Raw genomic sequence first — 23,840 nt, forward strand, 5'->3', positions numbered from 1 at the left:
CTATGTAGAGAGACATAGTAGACACGAGTGAATGTGAGTAGAGAGGAGCATTGGTCATTCGCACAGCAACCCCTATCCACTTATTAAGAATGGTTGTCTGTAGAATGGACAGTAAAATGAGGGGACTCGGGCACAGTCACAGGCAGATCGGACTTCTTCAGCACCACAGGTTTATAATGTCTGACTGGACAAGGTTTTTTTCTTTTGCAACTTCGTCCTCTTGCTGTTCTTGCTCTTGGCGCTACTGTCCGCTCATCTAATTCACCAGAGACAGCAGTTTGGTTCAAATTGCCTGGTATTTTGTGTTGTGTATATACAGAAGCAGACAAGGGGGCACCGCCACCTAATGCTTAATTTATGCTTTGTCGTATGATGGTGTTGCTCACCAAACATTTATTTTAAATTGGCTATTTTCAGCAAGTGACGCCATCGCACAATGAAGAATAATTGGAGCTTAATGAGTTGACTGAAGCAATAGATACTTAATATATTGACACAGGAGTCAAAGGGCATTCCTTTTCCGTTTTGATCTGTTTGCTAGAGAAAGTGTAGTTGTTTGCATGATTTAACAATATTTATTTACAATATTTGTCTGACCAGTTTTGGTCAGAATTGTATTGTGTGGTGATCAGGGTAGTAGTAAGTAAGTTTTGGCAAGTAATGATCACTTGGAGGTTCTGTCCTATACTAAAATAGTGAAAGTGGCTGGTGAATTTGGGGGATATACAGTTAGGCATGTAACGATTCACTCAACTCACGATACTAGGTTCACGACACGATTTTTTTTTTCTTTTTGCATCGTGATAAATGTTTTATGTAATCGATTTAAATTGTCACCAGTTTGAATGGATTTGAATTGATTTACAATAAATCATTGCATGCCTAATATACACGGTCCACTATGAACGATACCCTTAACTGCCACCGTGCTTTAAGTTATAATCCTTGGAACACGTTTCTGGGATAGTACGAATTTTGTGAAGTAGCTTTAATTTAATTACACAGTAAAATACTAATTTAGGGAGAATCAAATATGTACTCAAATGGACATTCCATGAGTTAAATTAACATTTTACTGTAATAATTGTATAATTGAAGGGAATCTCGGAGAGTAAAGTTAATACCAATAGGAAGCGCACATATAAAGTACCCATGGAGTGCTGTTTGTTATCCTGTTGTTTTTTTTGGCTTGTTGATTTTATTTATTTTTTAATACCCACACAGATGTGATTACTTGAGAATATAACTTTGTGCTTTTTATTGTTTGATATAGCACAATATATGGATCACCTCAACATGTTTAGTATTACTATTACTGGAAACTCCATATACATAATGAAATACTCTTTAAGAATTGGTGAGTATTTTATACAACACTGTTGTGTGTTGCCTACACACAAGGTCACTGAGGACTGATCAGGTTTGATACATTGATCAGCTATCAGCTGTAAAATAAGAAATTGCTGTTCATTTGGGAATGTCAAAATGCCCACATTGTTTGAGTTTAATTTCCATGTCTGCCCATGTTATCCTTTGGCACCACTAGATGGTGCTCTTTCCTCAATTCAGAATTTTAATTGTATTGTGTATATATTTCTGTTAATTCTTGAGAGTAAATGTGTATGTATTGTACATGTGACTAAAGATTACAATGGAACGTTGTGAATTTTGTTCAAATGACACTGGCGCAATCATCGCATAATTCCTGGCAACAATGGTTTTGCCATGCCTTTTATGTTCTCATTGTCAGATAAACTGTAGAATTCTGGGCTTTGTTTTAACAAGCCAACTCAGTCTGAAGGAGAGAAACATCTCACTCTAGAATCGCCTAAGGGTGGCGCCGTTTCCATGGCATAAACACAGAATAAATCAATCTCACAAAATAATACCAATTGGGTCGTGCATCTGTCTGTCATGGCTGCAGGTTCCGGACCTTAAAAGGATGCCCGTCACCGGAAGACCATTCCTATCAACCGGTCTTTTTTCTGTGCTTTTTCTATGCAAGAAGGGTCCAATTTGTAAGTTAAATTATTTAAGTACTTGCTTTTCAAAATGCTTTAAATATGCATGCTAGTCTAGAACATATAAATAATATTAAAAAAATCAAATTAAGTAGGCCTACATTTTGTTTTTCAGTTAGTGGTTTTCCTCAAAAAATTGATTCTCAGATTTCATGTACGCAACATGAAGAATGCCTGAAGAAGGTCTTTGACCGAAATGTTGCCTAGTAATAAAGTAATGTTGCCTAGTAATAAAGTGTTCATATTGCAAAGTCTGCAAGTGCAGACGGTGTGCGGATCTTTGTGTACTTTATGTGCATCTTTTTTAATACATTGAGCCCTGCCTACACACCAGTCTCAGAACATGTGCATAACACTTTGTTGCCATGTACACAACATGAAATTGCAGAAAATAAATAATAGAGCATACATAATAGTACAATAGAGCACGCACATCCACTCACTAAATGCCAGGTGTCGGGCCAAGGTTAATAATAGAAAAAAGGTATAAGCTCCAAAGCTTAAAAATATGTATTAAGGTTCCTTGCACCATAGTGGACAAAACGTGAGCCTCAACAGCTCTTCATCAGATGCATAAAATCATCCATCCATCCATCCATCCATCCTGTGGTTCCCAAACCTTTTAGTTTGAGACCCAAAAGATACATTTGGTGTTTCCCCAAGACACAAACTTAAAATAAAATAGGCTACATTATGGAGAAAAAAAAGGAAGTTTTTGAAAATCATTTCAAAAAAGACAAAAAGGGAAAAATGTCCCTGCAACCCATACAGATGGGTCCATGAACCTAAAATTGTTTGGGAAATAATATCTGATAAGTTCAGAGATGGTCACACATCAAGTCAGATGCAGAAATCAGATGCGCTGACGGCTGACGCAGATGAGAGTGAATCCAGACATTTATTTACTGGATGAAGCAGATAAATGTCAGTGCTAATCATATAATCATGACAAGGAGTGTGAACACGACCACTAGCAGGCTGAGTGAGTGCCCAGCGCCAGCATTGTCTGCAGGGTCAGGGTAACCATAACTGGTCCTACACGGGTTCTTCACTTCATCATATGGTATAGGAACATCGTCTGGAAGGGTGGTGTTCAGACTGTCCCGCACCTAAAATACAAGGTTGTACAACCAGTTAGGCATCAGTGAGTTGCAAGATGTAATCAGCTTTCACTGGGTGACTGCATGGGTGCATGTCGTAGGAGATGCAGAAACAAAATTGTCTACATTTCTATAACACCTTTATTCACAGCGTTTTACATTCACACAGTCACACCGATGGTGGAGGAAAACGTGTGTACCGTACAGTACACGTTACCCTTATCAGGAGCAGTTAGGCCGGGGTTCGTGCAGGGACACTGGCACACAAAGCCAGGGATCAAACAGAAACCTTCAGGTTCCCAAAGGAATGGTGACATTTGTAGACGAGAGATCGTAATCAAGATTGAAGAGTAGCGCACACCCGAGTTCTTTGAAGATAGATGCTAGCCCCGAAGAGAACTGAGATCAAGGAAGTTGAGCAGCACACTAGTTGCTCCCTTGGTCAGTACATTTATTTGTTTTATTTGCTGGAAACATCACTTGATCTTAGACAAGAAATAGTGACATCTTTTTACATCAAAGTCAAAGTCATACGATTTGTCACACACGTTACCGCAGTGAAATTTGTTCACCGCATTTGACCCATCTCTTGGAGCAGTGAGCCACCGCGCTCGGGAATCATTTGATTAGTAGATTTGACCCCCCAATCCAACCCTTTGATGCAGAATGCCAAGCAGGGAGGCATTGGGTCCCATTTTTACAGTCTTTGGTATGACCCGGCCGGGGATCGAACCCTACAACCCAGTTTCAGGGCAGACAGTCTAACCACAAGGCCACTGTCTGGTTAGAAACCTCTATTAGGATAAAAAGTGAAAATAGCAGATAAGCTTACAACATTACTTGAGAGGCTTACTACAATTACAAGTGAGAGGCTGCTAGCTGTCTTCCAGGTGTCCCAGCGTCAGTTACAACATACATGTACTCTACCTGTGAAGTGGGCAGACTTCACAGGTAGATAGGCATATGGGCTTAAGTGCGACAGGAGATCGCATTCACTATAACATCAGATGTCATAGTGATGTCAAGAGACATGGGCACCATATAATTATTAATTATGTGGGCTTTCCCATGTATGGGGATTTTGAGTTATACCGGGAATTGTACGTTTTCATAGTAAATGCGACCTACCGGTTGCAATAATACAGAATTAAGTGGTTTAGCCGATTATAAATCATTATTGTGCTGATTGTCATGACAATTGGAAGATTATGACTGTTATTTGTTCTAAATATCGGTTTAGATATATTTTCGGTTAATTGCCCAGACAGTGACATAGCCTACTGTATAGGATATGATGTTCTGTCAACACTCACCGTCTCCACTTGTTCCAGCACCCTGAGAAGATTGTTCCCCAAAGCTGCTTTCACATCCTCATCAGTCCAGTTTCTCTTCAGCAGCTGAGCTACCAGGGCAGGCACCTTGGACACATCCTCCAGACCCTCTGGTACTCTGACAGCAGGAGAACACACAGCATTTACCACTGCACTGGTACAGTGAACACACAGCATTTACCACAGCACTGGTACAGTGCTTCTCAAAGTGGGGTCCAGCAAAATGAATTAATATAGCATTGAAATCGGTTTAACCCTTCATCCTCCTTTTTTTCAAATATACATTTTAATTTTGGAAGGTTCCTTAAACATTTTATCATCAAATCTTGTATAGGAGCTCCCTCTCTCTGTGTGTGTGTGTGTGTGTGTGTGTGTGTGTGTGTGTGTGTGTGTGTGTGTGTGTGTGTGTGTGTGTGTGTGTGTGTGTGTGTGTGTGTGTGTGTGTGTGTGTGTGTGTGTGTGTGTGTGTGTGTGCGTGCGTGCGTGCGTGCGTGCGTGCGTGCGTGCGTGCGTGCGTGCGTGCGTGCGTGCGTGCGTGCGTGTGTATGGAAGGCCGTTTATACAAAAACCTCTGTAGTCGTAACGCGTTAACACGCGTGTTAAGGTGCCATCCAGTGTACCAAACTGGAACCACACTGTTGCCAACAGTTAATTTACCTTGTCACCCCATCATAATCCCCTCCAAATCCAATGATGTGAGCCCCCGCCACCTTCTTTATGTGGTCAAAATGATCTATAGAGACAAAAAGCAGTGGATGAGTTTGAAAATTATCTAGTTAGAGAAGACTATGGAAGCGTTACTAGGACTGATATCTGAAATTGTCTGAAAATGTAGGCTACAGCTCCTTCAAAAAAATTGAAAATTGTGCAAAAGTTCATTTTCTTCCGTAATATAATTCAAAAAGTGAAATTTCATATATTCTCAATAAATTGCGCATAGTGAAATATATAAAACCTTTTTTTTAAACCTTGATGATTATGGCATGCAGCTCATGAAAATCAAACAATCCTATCTCAAAATATAAGAATATCTTATGAAACCACATGAAATTAAAAAATATATATCAATAAATGTCAACCATCTGAAAAATATATGAATGTATACAGTCAATACTTGTCAATACAAATTTTTCATCAATGGGGCGAGGCATCGCGTTATCCAGCCTGTGGCACCGTTATGGTGTTATGGAAGCCGAGGTTTGCTTTGATAACAGCCTTAAATGTATTTGTATTGTTCAGGCTTATATGTCTCACACCTTCCTCTTGACAATACAACCTAGATGTGTTGTACAGCCTAACACTCACATACATATTAACTGTATAGGCTATATGATTTCAGGTGTGAGAGTACAGTATAGGGACCCCCACGCGGTAACTGTCATTTCTCGACCGTGTAGGACGCGGGGCAGCTCGCCAGAACCGGGGGATTTGGAGGATTTGAAAAAATGATGAAAATCACAAAAAGGGCATAGGCCTACTATAGTCCATGGTTTCGGACCGCATGCCGTTTTTCATGATTTTGCAGGATTTGAGAAAAAATAAAAAAATAATTAGCCTACCTGTAAACTACAACAAAACAAACTAAGGCACTGGTGTGGTACTTCTGGTTTACCAGAACGGGGTTCAAGTCCCTGGAATGCTCTGCTCAATTTGTTGTATTTACATGGTTTATTTTAATTTTCTGCGCATTAATGCCTTTTCATAGATAACCCCCAGTTTGTACTCAAGTCTATTTACAATCTTTTTTTCAAATCCTCGTTTTTCATCATTTTGAAAATCTCATCTCATCACACTTTCTCGCCACACTTTCTCGTCACACTTTCTCGTCACACTTTTTCGTCACAAATAACTCAGAAACTACAAAACATTTCAAAGTAAAAAGTTCCAGCATGTGTCTCCACAGTAAGCTGAATAATAAAAAGTGTGAATGGAGTTTCTAGGTGAAAGTGCTTTTTTGACGTGCCAATGTCTGCCATTGAGCCCCATATTAAAATTCTCAAATTTGAAAGCACTCTATTTCTAAAACTATGAAACATTTCAAAGATTCCTTTTCAGGCAAACATGTCCACCGTAAGATGAACCTAAGTAGGCTAGAATGGGGTTGCTAGGTGTAAGTATGTAGGACTAGTAGCATGCCAAAGTTTAATTAATTTAATTAATCCTCGTTTTTCATCATTTTGGACCATATCGTACGGTATACTATAGTATAGCACACCGTTTTTCATCATTTTTGCCATTGAGCCCCATTGTAAATTTGAAAGCACTATATTTCTAAAACTATGAAACATTTCAAAGATTCCTTTTCAGGCAAACATGTCCACCGTAAGATGGTTAGTAGGCTAGAATGGAGTTGCTAGGTGTAAGTATGTAGGACTAGTAGCATGCCAAAATTTGTGCTATTGCCATAGAGAATGCATTGGGCGTTTAAGTTAAACTAGAAAGCAGTTCCCTGCAGAAACTGCGTGGGCTCGCCAAAAGACGCAATGTATATAATGTACAGTAGAAAATGTATTAAAGCTGAAGGAAAAGTTTAAAAAAGAATGTATAAAAATTGGTAAAAAGAATAAGCATAAATAACTGCATAAAGCGGAATAAAGTATGTGGAAGTAGTACGATGCCCAAAAAGTGGCAGAATAAAGTAAGTAAAGTATTACTGTCTACTAATGATTTGTAATGTATGAATAATGCTTTACAATGTATTCTTGATGAATTAAGAAAAGGTAAAAAAGAAAAAGAAAAAAAAGAGTAAATCCAATGGAGTATACATATAAAAGCATTCATGAGCTTAACAGAAATAGCATACTTTTACAAGTAAAAAGAAGGTTCAAATAGCATATAGGCCTATCTTTAAAAGCATAAACACAATGATTATTGATAATGGTCTAAGATTTTTCTTTAAATAATAATTAAATAATTAAAAAATAATAATATTAAGTTCTTTATTAAAAGTTTTTTCTTTTTAAGTTAAAAAAAAAGTTAAAGTTTTTATGTTTTTCAATTTTTTCAATTTTTTTAATCTTCTTTTCCAATTTTTCCATTTTTTTTAATTTTTTTAATTTTTTTCATTGTTTTCAATTTCTTTCATTTTTTTCAATTTTCTCATTTTTTTTTACATTTTTTCATTTTTTTTATAAACGTGTGTGCGTGTGTGCGTGCGTGCGTGCGTGCGTGCGCTGTGTAAAGGCCAGCCAATAGGAAGACAGGGTGTGTGTGCATGCGTGCGTGCTCTTGCGAGAGCTGTGTAAAGGCCATCCAATTGCACAAATAGCAGACCTACAAGCCCACAAGGTATCGCAGAGCAACTCATTGAGATCTTGTAACTTTAATTTCAGCCCTGTAATTAAGCCCTTATATGTCTCAGCTGTGGAAGTGTAAAAGACTGCCAGCACTATGACTGGGAGTGGCGCGCTATGAACTTGAAGGTCTGCTATTTTACAATGGTCCTGAATGGGGGGAAACTATGCCCGAACAAATTGCTCTATCGCAAAAAGTAAAAGTCGAATGCAAATATTTTTTTCGCTGTGAGTGGCCTGAGATATTGAGGTACACCATGTGCGATTGTGGTGTTGGTACGATCGAAAATGTGGTTATAAGAGCGAATTAAGAATTGTCATCGCGATAATTTCCTCGTAAGAATTATACAATGGAGGTCAATGAGCAGCTTGACTGTATTTGTGTCACTTAAAAGGCCGTAGTTCACATTCTGTATGTCTCTGTGCTTTGGTGGTCACATTGTGTGAAAGAGGACATGTGAGGCTTCAAAATGACCAAAGAACATGCGTGTAAAATGAATATTTTGGCCGGGACGACAATTTGTTTGGTAAAACTTCAAGGAAAGATTTTCTGTTCCCACACTCTAATCAAAGAAGCCCCGCACTCTAAGTTGGCACTAATTAGGCGAAACGGCCTGCGATTGAACTGCGATTTCGGAAAAAACGTTTAACGTATTCGAATACGGTTTGAACTACGAAAAAGTCCAGAGTCGTGTGAGCTTTCTAAAGTTTAAATCAGGTTTCTACAACAAAGTATGCCAGAGTAATGAGGCTGCAAAAGTGAGGTTGATTTAGAGATAAAATGCCATACATTGTCTATGGGAGGAAGTTAAAAAAGTTAAAAAGTATAAAAGTATAAAAGGTATAAATCTTTGTAAAAATTCTAATTGAAGCAATAATAACTTCAAAGAGCTGAACAGTTTGAAGTTTGAACTAAATTTCTAGCATAAAGTATGTGGAACTAGTAGGAAACCGAAGTTTGAAATCCAAGGGTAACAATAGTGTGCTCGCTGAGGCGAGCCCACAACAATAGTGTGCTCGCTGAGGCAAGCCCACAATAACTCATAAACTACAAAACATAAAAATAAAAAAAAGTTCCAGCATGTGTCTCCACAGTAAGCTGAATAATAAAAAGTGTGAATGGAGTTTCTAGGTGAATGTGACTTTTGACGTGCCTATAGAGCTGCCATTGAGCCCCATGTTAAATGTCTCAAATTTGAAAGCACTATATTTCTAAAACTATGAAACATTTCAAAGATTCCTTTTCAGGCAAACATGTCCACCGTAAGATGAACCTAAGTAGGCTAGAATGGGGTTGCTAGGTGTAAGTATGTAGGACTAGTAGCATGCCAAATTTTGTGCTATTGCCATAGAGAATGCATTGGGAGTTTAAGTTAAATAACTCATAAACTACAAAACATAAAAATAAAAAAAAGTTCCAGCATGTGTCTCCACAGTGAGCTGAATAATAAAAAGTGTGAATGGAGTTTCTAGGTGAAAGTGACTTTTGACTTGCCTATAGAGCTGCCATTGAGCCCCATGTTAAATGTCTCAAATTTGAAAGCACTATATTTCTAAAACTATGAAACATTTCAAAGATTCCTTTTCAGGCAAACATGTCCACCGTAAGATGAACCTAAGTAGGCTAGAATGGGGTTGCTAGGTGTAAGTATGTAGGACTAGTAGCATGCCAAATTGTGTGCTATTGCCATAGAGAATGCATTGGGCGTTTAAGTTAAATAACTCATAAACTACAAAACATAAAAATAAAAAAAAGTTCCAGCATGTGTCTCCACAGTAAGCTGAATAATAAAAAGTGTGAATGGAGTTTCTAGGTGAAAGTGACTTTTGACGTGCCTATAGAGCTGCCATTGAGCCCCATGTTAAATGTCTCAAATTTGAAAGCACTATATTTCTAAAACTGTGAAACATTTCAAAGATTCCTTTTCAGGCAAACATGTCCACCGTAAGATGAACCTAAGTAGGCTAGAATGGGGTTGCTAGGTGTAAGTATGTAGGACTAGTAGCATGCCAAATCTTGTGCTATTGCCATAGAGAATGCATTAGGCGTTTAAGTTAAATAACTCATAAACTACAAAACATAAAAATAAAAAAAGTTCCAGCATGTGTCTCCACAGTAAGCTGAATAATAAAAAGTGTGAATGGAGTTTCTAGGTGAAAGTGACTTTTGACTTGCCTATAGAGCTGCCATTGAGCCCCATGTTAAATGTCTCAAATTTGAAAGCACTATATTTCTAAAACTATGAAACATTTCAAAGATTCCTTTTCAGGCAAACATGTCCACCGTAAGATGAACCTAAGTAGGCTAGAATGGGGTTGCTAGGTGTAAGTATGTAGGACTAGTAGCATGCCAAAGTTTGTGCTATTGCCATAGAGAATGCATTGGGCGTTTAAGTTAAATAACTCATAAACTACAAAACATAAAAATAAAAAAAAGTTCCAGCATGTGTCTCCACAGTAAGCTGAATAATAAAAAGTGTGAATGGAGTTTCTAGGTGAAAGTGACTTTTGACGTGCCTATAGAGCTGCCATTGAGCCCCATGTTAAATGTCTCAAATTTGAAAGCACTATATTTCTAAAACTATGAAACATTTCAAAGATTCCTTTTCAGGCAAACATGTCCACCCTAAGATGAACCTAAGTAGGCTAGAATGGGGTTGGTAGGTGTAAGTATGTAGGACTAGTAGCATGCCAAATTTTGTGCTATTGCCATAGAGAATGCATTGGGCGTTTAAGTTAAATAACTCATAAACTACAAAACATAAAAATAAAAAAAAGTTCCAGCATGTGTCTCCACAGTGAGCTGAATAATAAAAAGTGTGAATGGAGTTTCTAGGTGAAAGTGACTTTTGACTTGCCTATAGAGCTGCCATTGAGCCCCATGTTAAATGTCTCAAATTTGAAAGCACTATATTTCTAAAACTATGAAACATTTCAAAGATTCCTTTTCAGGCAAACATGTCCACCGTAAGATGAACCTAAGTAGGCTAGAATGGGGTTGCTAGGTGTAAGTATGTAGGACTAGTAGCATGCCAAATTTTGTGCTATTGCCATAGAGAATGCATTGGGAGTTTAAGTTAAATAACTCATAAACTACAAAACATAAAAATAAAAAAAAGTTCCAGCATGTGTCTCCACAGTGAGCTGAATAATAAAAAGTGTGAATGGAGTTTCTAGGTGAAAGTGACTTTTGACTTGCCTATAGAACTGCCATTGAGCCCCATGTTAAATGTCTCAAATTTGAAAGCACTATATTTCTAAAACTGTGAAACATTTCAAAGATTCCTTTTCAGGCAAACATGTCCACCGTAAGATGAACCTAAGTAGGCTAGAATGGGGTTGCTAGGTGTAAGTATGTAGGACTAGTAGCATGCCAAATTTTGTGCTATTGCCATAGAGAATGCATTGGGCGTTTAAGTTAAATAACTCATAAACTACAAAACATAAAAATAAAAAAAGTTCCAGCATGTGTCTCCACAGTAAGCTGAATAATAAAAAGTGTGAATGGAGTTTCTAGGTGAAAGTGACTTTTGACTTGCCTATAGAGCTGCCATTGAGCCCCATGTTAAATGTCTCAAATTTGAAAGCACTATATTTCTAAAACTATGAAACATTTCAAAGATTCCTTTTCAGGCAAACATGTCCACCGTAAGATGAACCTAAGTAGGCTAGAATGGGGTTGCTAGGTGTAAGTATGTAGGACTAGTAGCATGCCAAATGTTGTGCTATTGCCATAGAGAATGCATTGGGAGTTTAAGTTAAATAACTCATAAACTACAAAACATAAAAATAAAAAAAAGTTCCAGCATGTGTCTCCACAGTGAGCTGAATAATAAAAAGTGTGAATGGAGTTTCTAGGTGAAAGTGACTTTTGACTTGCCTATAGAGCTGCCATTGAGCCCCATGTTAAATGTCTCAAATTTGAAAGCACTATATTTCTAAAACTATGAAACATTTCAAAGATTCCTTTTCAGGCAAACATGTCCACCGTAAGATGAACCTAAGTAGGCTAGAATGGGGTTGCTAGGTGTAAGTATGTAGGACTAGTAGCATGCCAAATTTTGTGCTATTGCCATAGAGAATGCATTGGGCGTTTAAGTTAAATAACTCATAAACTACAAAACATAAAAATAAAATAAAGTTCCAGCATGTGTCTCCACAGTAAGCTGAATAATAAAAAGTGTGAATGGAGTTTCTAGGTGAAAGTGACTTTTGACGTGCCTATAGAGCTGCCATTGAGCCCCATGTTAAATGTCTCAAATTTGAAAGCACTATATTTCTAAAACTGTGAAACATTTCAAAGATTCCTTTTCAGGCAAACATGTCCACCGTAAGATGAACCTAAGTAGGCTAGAATGGGGTTGCTAGGTGTAAGTATGTAGGACTAGTAGCATGCCAAATTTTGTGCTATTGCCATAGAGAATGCATTGGGCGTTTAAGTTAAATAACTCATAAACTACAAAACATAAAAATAAAAAAAGTTCCAGCATGTGTCTCCACAGTAAGCTGAATAATAAAAAGTGTGAATGGAGTTTCTAGGTGAAAGTGACTTTTGACTTGCCTATAGAGCTGCCATTGAGCCCCATGTTAAATGTCTCAAATTTGAAAGCACTATATTTCTAAAACTATGAAACATTTCAAAGATTCCTTTTCAGGCAAACATGTCCACCGTAAGATGAACCTAAGTAGGCTAGAATGGGGTTGCTAGGTGTAAGTATGTAGGACTAGTAGCATGCCAAATGTTGTGCTATTGCCATAGAGAATGCATTGGGCGTTTAAGTTAAATAACTCATAAACTACAAAACATAAAAATAAAAAAAAGTTCCAGCATGTGTCTCCACAGTAAGCTGAATAATAAAAAGTGTGAATGGAGTTTCTAGGTGAAAGTGACTTTTGACGTGCCTATAGAGCTGCCATTGAGCCCCATGTTAAATGTCTCAAATTTGAAAGCACTATATTTCTAAAACTGTGAAACATTTCAAAGATTCCTTTTCAGGCAAACATGTCCACCGTAAGATGAACCTAAGTAGGCTAGAATGGGGTTGCTAGGTGTAAGTATGTAGGACTAGTAGCATGCCAAATTTTGTGCTATTGCCATAGAGAATGCATTAGGCGTTTAAGTTAAATAACTCATAAACTACAAAACATAAAAATAAAAAAAGTTCCAGCATGTGTCTCCACAGTAAGCTGAATAATAAAAAGTGTGAATGGAGTTTCTAGGTGAAAGTGACTTTTGACTTGCCTATAGAGCTGCCATTGAGCCCCATGTTAAATGTCTCAAATTTGAAAGCACTATATTTCTAAAACTATGAAACATTTCAAAGATTCCTTTTCAGGCAAACATGTCCACCGTAAGATGAACCTAAGTAGGCTAGAATGGGGTTGCTAGGTGTAAGTATGTAGGACTAGTAGCATGCCAAATTTTGTGCTATTGCCATAGAGAATGCATTGGGCGTTTAAGTTAAATAACTCATAAACTACAAAACATAAAAATAAAAAAAAGTTCCAGCATGTGTCTCCACAGTAAGCTGAATAATAAAAAGTGTGAATGGAGTTTCTAGGTGAAAGTGACTTTTGACGTGCCTATAGAGCTGCCATTGAGCCCCATGTTAAATGTCTCAAATTTGAAAGCACTATATTTCTAAAACTGTGAAACATTTCAAAGATTCCTTTTCAGGCAAACATGTCCACCGTAAGATGAACCTAAGTAGGCTAGAATGGGGTTGCTAGGTGTAAGTATGTAGGACTAGTAGCATGCCAAATTTTGTGCTATTGCCATAGAGAATGCATTGGGCGTTTAAGTTAAATAACTCATAAACTACAAAACATAAAAATAAAAAAAGTTCCAGCATGTGTCTCCACAGTAAGCTGAACAATAAAAAGTGTGGATGGAGTTTCTAGGTGAAAGTGACTTTTGACTTGCCTATAGAGCTGCCATTGAGCCCCATGTTAAATGTCTCAAATTTGAAAGCACTATATTTCTAAAACTATGAAACATTTCAAAGATTCCTTTTCAGGCAAACATGTCCACCGTAAGATGAACCTAAGTAGGCTAGAATGGGGTTGCTAGGTGTAAGTATGTAGGACTAGTAGCATGCCAAATTTTGTGCTATTGCCATAGAGAATGCATTGGGAGTTTAAGTTAAATAACTCATAAACTACAAAACATAAAAATAAAAAAAAGTTCCAGCATGTGTCTCCACAGTGAGCTGAATAATAAAAAGTGTGAATGGAGTTTCTAGGTGAAAGTGACTTTTGACTTGCCTATAGAGCTGCCATTGAGCCCCATGTTAAATGTCTCAAATTTGAAAGCACTATATTTCTAAAACTATGAAACATTTCAAAGATTCCTTTTCAGGCAAACATGTCCACCGTAAGATGAACCTAAGTAGGCTAGAATGGGGTTGCTAGGTGTAAGTATGTAGGACTAGTAGCATGCCAAATTGTGTGCTATTGCCATAGAGAATGCATTGGGCGTTTAAGTTAAATAACTCATAAACTACAAAACATAAAAATAAAAAAAAGTTCCAGCATGTGTCTCCACAGTAAGCTGAATAATAAAAAGTGTGAATGGAGTTTCTAGGTGAAAGTGACTTTTGACGTGCCTATAGAGCTGCCATTGAGCCCCATGTTAAATGTCTCAAATTTGAAAGCACTATATTTCTAAAACTGTGAAACATTTCAAAGATTCCTTTTCAGGCAAACATGTCCACCGTAAGATGAACCTAAGTAGGCTAGAATGGGGTTGCTAGGTGTAAGTATGTAGGACTAGTAGCATGCCAAATTTTGTGCTATTTCCATAGAGAATGCATTAGGCGTTTAAGTTAAATAACTCATAAACTACAAAACATAAAAATAAAAAAAGTTCCAGCATGTGTCTCCACAGTAAGCTGAATAATAAAAAGTGTGAATGGAGTTTCTAGGTGAAAGTGACTTTTGACTTGCCTATAGAGCTGCCATTGAGCCCCATGTTAAATGTCTCAAATTTGAAAGCACTATATTTCTAAAACTATGAAACATTTCAAAGATTCCTTTTCAGGCAAACATGTCCACCGTAAGATGAACCTAAGTAGGCTAGAATGGGGTTGCTAGGTGTAAGTATGTAGGACTAGTAGCATGCCAAATTTTGTGCTATTGCCATAGAGAATGCATTGGGCGTTTAAGTTAAATAACTCATAAAAAACAAAACATAAAAATAAAAATAAGTTCCAGCATGTGTCTCCACAGTAAGCTGAATAATAAAAAGTGTGAATGGAGTTTCTAGGTGAAAGTGACTTTTGACGTGCCTATAGAGCTGCCATTGAGCCCCATGTAAAATGTCTCAAATTTGAAAGCACTATATTTCTAAAACTGTGAAACATTTCAAAGATTCCTTTTCAGGCAAACATGTCCACCGTAAGATGAACCTAAGTAGGCTAGAATGGGGTTGCTAGGTGTAAGTATGTAGGACTAGTAGCATGCCAAATTTTGTGCTATTGCCATAGAGAATGCATTGGGCGTTTAAGTTAAATAACTCATAAACTACAAAACATAAAAATAAAAAAAGTTCCAGCATGTGTCTCCACAGTAAGCTGAACAATAAAAAGTGTGGATGGAGTTTCTAGGTGAAAGTGACTTTTGACTTGCCTATAGAGCTGCCATTGAGCCCCATGTTAAATGTCTCAAATTTGAAAGCACTATATTTCTAAAACTATGAAACATTTCAAAGATTCCTTTTCAGGCAAACATGTCCACCGTAAGATGAACCTAAGTAGGCTAAAATGGGGTTGCTAGGTGTAAGTATGTAGGACTAGTAGCATGCCAAATTTTGTGCTATTGCCATAGAGAACGCATTGGGAGTTTAAGTTAAATAACTCATAAACTACAAAACATAAAAATAAAAATAAAGTTCCAGCATGTGTCTCCACAGTGAGCTGAATAATAAAAAGTGTGAATGGAGTTTCTAGGTGAAAGTGACTTTTGACTTGCCTATAGAGCTGCCATTGAGCCCCATGTTAAATGTCTCAAATTTGAAAGCACTATATTTCTAAAACTATGAAACATTTCAAAGATTCCTTTTCAGGCAAACATGTCCACCGTAAGATGAACCTAAGTAGGCTAGAATGGGGTTGCTAGGTGTAAGTATGTAGGACTAGTAGCATGCCAAATTGTGTGCTATTGCCATAGAGAATGCATTGGGCGTTTAAGTTAAATAACTCATAAACTACAAAACATAAAAATAAAAAAAAGTTCCAGCATGTGTCTCCACAGTAAGCTGAATAATAAAAAGTGTGAATGGAGTTTCTAGGTGAAAGTGACTTTTGACGTGCCTATAGAGCTGCCATTGAGCCCCATGTTAAATGTCTCAAATTTGAAAGCACTATATTTCTAAAACTGTGAAACATTTCAAATATTCCTTTTCAGGCAAACATGTCCACCGTAAGATGAACCTAAGTAGGCTAGAATGGGGTTGCTAGGTGTAAGTATGTAGGACTAGTAGCATGCCAAATTTTGTGCTATTGCCATAGAGAATGCATTGGGCGTTTAAGTTAAATAACTCATAAACTACAAAACATAAAAATAAAAAAAGTTCCAGCATGTGTCTCCACAGTGAGCTGAATAATAAAAAGTGTGAATGGAGTTTCTAGGTGAAAGTGACTTTTGACTTGCCTATAGAGCTGCCATTGAGCCCCATGTTAAATGTCTCAAATTTGAAAGCACTATATTTCTAAAACTATGAAACATTTCAAAGATTCCTTTTCAGGCAAACATGTCCACCGTAAGATGAACCTAAGTAGGCTAGAATGGGGTTGCTAGGTGTAAGTATGTAGGACTAGTAGCATGCCAAATTTTGTGCTATTGCCATAGAGAATGCATTGGGCGTTTAAGTTAAATAACTCATAAACTACAAAACATAAAAATAAAAAAAAGTTCCAGCATGTGTCTCCACAGTGAGCTGAATAATAAAAAGTGTGAATGGAGTTTCTAGGTGAAAGTGACTTTTGACTTGCCTATAGAGCTGCCATTGAGCCCCATGTTAAATGTCTCAAATTTGAAAGCACTATATTTCTAAAACTATGAAACATTTCAAAGATTCCTTTTCAGGCAAACATGTCCACCGTAAGATGAACCTAAGTAGGCTAGAATGGGGTTGCTAGGTGTAAGTATGTAGGACTAGTAGCATGCCAAATTTTGTGCTATTGCCATAGAGAATGCATTGGGCGTTTAAGTTAAATAACTCATAAACTACAAAACATAAAAATAAAAAATAGTTCCAGCATGTGTCTCCACAGTAAGCTGAATAATAAAAAGTGTGAATGGAGTTTCTAGGTGAAAGTGACTTTTGACGTGCCTATAGAGCTGCCATTGAGCCCCATGTTAAATGTCTCAAATTTGAAAGCACTATATTTCTAAAACTGTGAAACATTTCAAAGATTCCTTTTCAGGCAAACATGTCCACCGTAAGATGAACCTAAGTAGGCTAGAATGGGGTTGCTAGGTGTAAGTATGTAGGACTAGTAGCATGCCAAATTTTGTGCTATTGCCATAGAGAATGCATTGGGCGTTTAAGTTAAATAACTCATAAACTACAAAACATAAAAATAAAAAAAGTTCCAGCATGTGTCTCCACAGTAAGCTGAATAATAAAAAGTGTGAATGGAGTTTCTAGGTGAAAGTGACTTTTGACTTGCCTATAGAGCTGCCATTGAGCCCCATGTTAAATGTCTCAAATTTGAAAGCACTATATTTCTAAAACTATGAAACATTTCAAAGATTCCTTTTCAGGCAAACATGTCCACCGTAAGATGAACCTAAGTAGGCTAGAATGGGGTTGCTAGGTGTAAGTATGTAGGACTAGTAGCATGCCAAATTTTGTGCTATTGCCATAGAGAATGCATTGGGCGTTTAAGTTAAATAACTCATAAACTACAAAACATAAAAATAAAAAAAAGTTCCAGCATGTGTCTCCACATTAAGCTGAATAATAAAAAGTGTGAATGGAGTTTCTAGGTGAAAGTGACTTTTGACGTGCCTATAGAGCTGCCATTGAGCCCCATGTTAAATGTCTCAAATTTGAAAGCACTATATTTCTAAAACTATGAAACATTTCAAAGATTCCTTTTCAGGCAAACATGTCCACCGTAAGATGAACCTAAGTAGGCTAGAATGGGGTTGCTAGGTGTAAGTATGTAGGACTAGTAGCATGCCACATTTTGTGCTATTGCCATAGAGAATGCATTGGGCGTTTAAGTTAAATAACTCATAAACTACAAGACATAAAAATAAAAAAAAGTTCCAGCATGTGTCTCCACAGTAAGCTGAATAATAAAAAGTGTGAATGGAGTTTCTAGGTGAAAGTGACTTTTGACGTGCCTATAGAGCTGCCATTGAGCCCCATGTTAAATGTCTCAAATTTGAAAGCACTATATTTCTAAAACTATGAAACATTTCAAAGATTCCTTTTCAGGCAAACATGTCCACCGTAAGATGAACCTAAGTAGGCTAGAATGGGGTTGCTAGGTGTAAGTATGTAGGACTAGTAGCATGCCAAAGTTTGTTCTATTGCCATAGAGAATGCATTGGGCGTTTAAGTTAAATAACTCATAAACTACAAAACATAAAAATTAAAAAAAAGTTCCAGCATGTGTCTCCACAGTAAGCTGAATAATAAAAAGTGTGAATGGAGTTTCTAGGTGAAAGTGACTTTTGACGTGCCTATAGAGCTTCCATTGAGCCCCATGTTAAATGTCTCAAATTTGAAAGCACTATATTTCTAAAACTATGAAACATTTCAAAGATTCCTTTACAGGCAAACATGTCCACCGTAAGATGAACCTAAGTAGGCTAGAATGGGGTTGCTAGGTGTAAGTATGTATGACTAGTAGCATGCCAAAGTTTGTGCTATTGCCATAGAGAATGCATTGGGCGTTTAAGTTGAACTAGAAAGCAGTTCCCTGCAGAAACTGCGTGGGCTCGCCAAAAGACGCAATGTATATAATGTACAGTAGAAAGTGTATTAAAGCTGAAGCAAAAGTTAAAAAAAGAATGTATAAAAATCTGTAAAAAGAATAAGCATAAATAACTGCATAAAGCGGAATAAAGTATGTGGAAGTAGTACGATGCCCAAAAAGTGGCAGAATAAAGTAAGTAAAGTATTACTGTCTACTAATGATTTGTAATGTATGAATAATGCTTTAGAATGTATTCTTGATGAATTAAGAAAAGGTAAAAAAAGAAAAAGAAAAAAAAGAGTCAATCCAATGGAGGGAGTATACATATAAAAGCATTCATGAGCTTAACAGAAATAGCATACTTTTACATGTAAAAAGAAGGTTCAAATAGCATATAGGCCTATCTTTAAAAGCATAAACACAATGATTATTGATAATGGTCTAAGATTTTTCTTTAAATGTAAAAAAAAAATTATATTAAGTTCTTTATTGAAAGTCTTTTCTTTTTAAGTTTAAAAAAAAAAGTTAAAGTTTTTAATTTTTAAATGTTTTTAATTTTTTCAATTTTTTTCATTTTTTTTTTTAACTTTTTAATTTTTTTAATTTATTTTAATTTTTTTTAACTTTTTTTTAACTTTTTTTATTTAATTTATTTAATTTTTTTTTCATTTTTTTTCTTTCTGAAAGTATTTTTTTTATAAACGTGTGTGCGTGTGTGTGTGCGTGCGTGCGTGCGCTTGCGAGAGCTGTGTAAAGGCCAGCCAATAGGAAGACAGGGTGTGTGTGTGCGTGCGTGCGTGCTCTTGCGAGAGCTGTGTAAAGGCCATCCAATTGCACAAATAGCAGACCTACAAGCCCACAAGGTATCGCAGAGCAACTCATTGAGATCTTGTAACTTTAATTTCAGCCCTGTAATTAAGCCCTTATATGTCTCAGCTGTGGAAGTGTAAAAGACTGCCAGCACTATGAGTGGCGCGCAACTTGAAGGTCTGCTATTTTACAATGGTCCTGAATGGGGGGAAACTATGCCCGAACAAATTGCTCTATCGCAAAAAGTAAAAGTCGAATGCAAATATTTTTTTCGCTGTGAGTGGCCTGAGATATTGAGGTACACCATGTGCGATTGTGGTGTTGGTACGATCGAAAATGTGGTTATAAGAGCGAGTTAAGAATTGTCATCGCGATAATTTCCTCGTAATAATGATACAATGGAGGTCAATGAGCAGCTTGACTGTATTTGTGTCACTTAAAAGGCCGTAGTTCACATTCTGTATGTCTCTGTGCTTTGGTGGTCACATTGTGTGAAAGAGGACATGTGTGGCTACAAAATGACCAAAGAACATGCGTGTAAAATGTATATTTTGGTCGGGACGACAATTTGTTTGGTAAAATTTCAAGGAAAGATTTTCTGTTCTCCGCACTCTAGTGAAAGAAGCCCCGCACTCTAAGTTGGCAGTAATTAGGCGAAACGGCCTGCGATTGAACTGCGATTTCGGAAAAACCGTTTAACGTATTCGAATACGGTTTGAACCACGAAAAAGTCCAGAGTCGTGTGAGCTTTCTAAAGTTTAAATCACGTTTCTACGACAAAGTATGCCAGAGTAATGAGGCTGCAAAAGTGAGGTTGATTTAGAGATAAATCCCATACATTGTCGATGGGAGGAAAAAACTATAAATAAAGTTAAATATTTTTAAAAGTATAAACTTTTTCACCAATGAAAGTTCAAAGATAGATGAACATTATAAAGTTTGAATGAAGTTTCAAAGTGAAAGTATGACGGAGTTATAAGAGCTCAAAAAAGTTAACTGTGAAAAATGGGACCTTTCTTCCATCGACTCTCACTATAAAGAATGTAAAAAAAAGTTAAAAAGTTAAAAAGTATAAAAAGTATAAAGCTTTGTAAAAATTCTAATTGGAGCATAAATAACTGCAAAGAGCTGAACAGTTTGAAGTTTGAACTAAATTTCTAGCATAAAGTATGTGGAAGTAGTAAGAAACCGAAAAAAAGGGTGGAATAAAGAAGCAGAATAAATATAAACTGACAAGAACTATTGTGTGCTCGCTGTGGCGAGCCCACAAATATAAACTGAGAGTAACTAGTGTGTGCTCGCTGTGGCGAGCCCACAATAACTCATAAACTACAAAACATTTCAAAATAAAAAAATTCCAGCATGTGTCTCCACAGTAAGCTGAATAATAAAAAGTTTCTAGGTGAAAGTGATTTTTGACGTGCCAATGTCTGCCATTGAGCCCCATTGTAAATTTGAAACACCCATTCTCATACATCGCTATACACCGCGAGGATATGAGCTATAGCCCTTATCGTACGCCATACTATACTGTAGCACGCCGTTTAAAAACAAAAAACAATGGGTTATAGCCCATCGGTTTTTTTTAATTTAAAAAAAAAAATTAATCCTCGTTTTTCATCATTTTGGACCATGGGCTATAGCCCATATCGTACGGCATACTATAGCACGCCGTTTTTCATCATTTTTGAGGATTAAAAAAAAAAAAAAAAAAACGATGGGTTATAGCCCATCGTTTTTTGATTTTTTTTTAAAAATCCTCGTTTTTCATCATTTTGGACCATATCGTACGGCATACTATAGCACGCCGTTTTTCATCATTTTTGAGGATTTGATTTTTTTTTAAATGATGGGTTATAGCCCATCGTTTAAAAAAAAACAAATTAATCCTCGTTTTTCATCATTTTGGACCATATCGTACGGTATACTATAGCACACCGTTTTTCATCATTTTTGCCATTGAGCCCCATTGTAAATTTGAAAGCACTATATTTCTAAAACTATGAAACATTTCAAAGATTCCTTTTCAGGCAAACATGTCCACCGTAAGATGAACCTAAGTAGGCTAGAATGGGGTTGCTAGGTGTAAGTATGTAGGACTAGTAGCATGCCAAAGTTTGTGCTATTGCCATAGAGAATGCATTGTGTTCCGCAACACCCATTCTCATACACCGCTATACACCACGAGGATATGGGCTATAGCCCATATCGTACGGCATACTATACAGCACGCCGTTTTTCATCATTTTTGAGGATTTAAAAAAAAATGATTGAATTTTTGGAGAAAATAAAATAGCATGCCAAAGTTTGTGCTATTGCCATAGAGAATGCATTTGGCGTTTAAGTTAAATAACTCAGAAACTACAAAACATTTCAAAATAAAAAAGTTCCAGCATGTGTCTCCACAGTAAGCTGAATAGTAAAAAGTGTGAATGCCCAGGCCGTAGCGTAACGGTCTGGGCACCGGACTGGTAATCCAGTCGCAGTGTGCCGCGGGTTCGACTCCCGGACCCGACACGGCCTTTACTGCATGTCATCCCCCCATCTCTCTCCCGTTTCCTGTCAGCCTACTGTCTGTCCCTTAAAAAATCAATAAAAGGCGTAAGCCGCAAAAAAAATATCTTAAAAAAAAAAAAAAAAGTGTGAATGGAGTTTCTAGGTGAAAGTGATTTTTGACGTGCCAATGTCTGCCATTGAGCCCGATTGTAAATTTGAAAGCACTATATTTCTAAAACTATGAAACATTTCAAATATTCCTTTTCAGGCAAACATGTCCACCGTAAGATGAACCTAAGTAGGCTAGAATGGGGTTGCTAGGTGTAAGTATGTAGGCTTCTCTGTTGTTAGCAAAACATGCTAATGTTTCTCATCCTCCGCAACACCCATTCTCATACACCGCTAGTTTTAAGTATGTTGCGGTAGAGAGAACGTCATCATTTTGGAATGGGGTTGCTAGGTGTAAGTATGTAGGACTAGTAGCATGCCAAAGTTTGTGCTATTGCCATAGAGAATGCATTGGGCGTTTAAGTTAAATTACTCAGAAACTACAAAACATTTCAAAGTAAAAAGTTCCAGCATGTGTCTCCACAGTAAGCGGAATAATAAAAAGTGTGAATGGAGTTTCTAGGTGAAAGTGCTTTTTTGACGTGCCAATGTCTGCCATTGAGCCCCATAGTAAATGTCTCAAATTTGAAAGCACTATATTTCTTAAACTATGAAACATTTAAAATATTCCTTTTCAGGCAAACATGTCCACCGTAAGATGAACCTAAGTAGGCTAGAATGGGGTTGCTAGGTTTAAATATGTAGGACTATAGTAGCATGCCAAAGTTTGTGCTATTGCCATAGAGAATGCATTGGGCGTTTAAGTTAAATAACTCAGGAACTACAAAACATTTCAAAGTAAAAAGTTCCAGCATGTGTCTCCACAGTAAGCTGATTAATAAAAAGTGTGAATGGAGTTTCTAGGTGAAAGTGCTTTTTTGACGTGCCAATGTCTGCCATTGAGCCATTGCCAAATGTCTTGAAATGTCTTTGAAAGCACTATATTTCTAAAACTATGAAACATTTCAAAGATTCCTTTTCAGGCAAACATGTCCACCGTAAGAGTCCTACGTAAGAGGAACCTAAGTAGGCTAGAATGGGGTTGCTAGGTGTAAGTATGTAGGACTAGTAGCATGCCAAAGTTTGTGCTATTGCCATAGAGAATGCATTGGGCATTTAAGTTATAACTCAGAAACTACAACACATGGAGTTAAGCGAGTACTGGGAGGTGATGGAAACTAATTTCAATGGTAAAAACACTGCTCAGTGGGATGCGCACAGCGACTGCTTGACCATGGATGGATGGCCCTTCAAGCATGTGTCTTGCCCTCTTCTCATTCAGGGTACACATTGCATTAATAACTTTATCCCTCAACAGAGGAAAAGAGTCATCAGAGGAGGAAACTGGGTGTCGACAATATCCTGTCAAATATGTACAGAATCCTTACAGGTGAGCTAGTCTAACTGTCAGTGTTTTATTTATTCATAACTAAAGCTTTAGCCACAAACGTCCTATACTGCAGTTTCATGAAGCATTCAGCAGCACACTATAGAAATTATTCTAGTGAATCATGGCATATCTTTTCCTTTCTGCTTTTCCCTTCAGGGGTCGCCACAGCGAATCATCTGCTTCCATTTCACCCTGTCCTCTGTGTCCTTCTCTCACACGAACTAACGTCATGTCCATCTAAAAAAAATCACACCCGTGTGAAGTGAGGGGCGCTAATATATTAAAATCTAACTCATGTTGATTAGGTTAGGTGATGTAATGGTGAACAAACGGTGCCAACACAAACATTAAATGTCATTT

At 37.1% G+C, this 23,840-nt stretch overlaps 1 protein-coding gene across 1 annotated transcript in view; it reads right to left on the minus strand.

The window, feature by feature from the left end:
- Window positions 1-2,900: 2,900 nt before the first annotated feature.
- The window catches only part of dpep1 (dipeptidase 1), a 29,666-nt gene continuing 8,726 nt past the window's right edge, over window positions 2,901-23,840 (minus strand). Inside the window, exons 8-10 of the mRNA XM_083759182.1 lie at window positions 5,110-5,185; window positions 4,435-4,570; window positions 2,901-3,130 (exon numbers count right to left, since the gene is read on the minus strand). Of these exons, the coding sequence (XP_083615308.1) occupies window positions 2,957-3,130; window positions 4,435-4,570; window positions 5,110-5,185 (386 nt within the window). The 3' untranslated portion in view covers window positions 2,901-2,956. The remainder of the gene's footprint in view (window positions 3,131-4,434; window positions 4,571-5,109; window positions 5,186-23,840) is intronic.

This window comes from Protomyctophum parallelum, assembly GCF_964188405.1.
Source record: "Protomyctophum parallelum genome assembly, chromosome: 2".
Taxonomy (NCBI): Eukaryota; Metazoa; Chordata; class Actinopteri; order Myctophiformes; family Myctophidae; genus Protomyctophum; species Protomyctophum parallelum.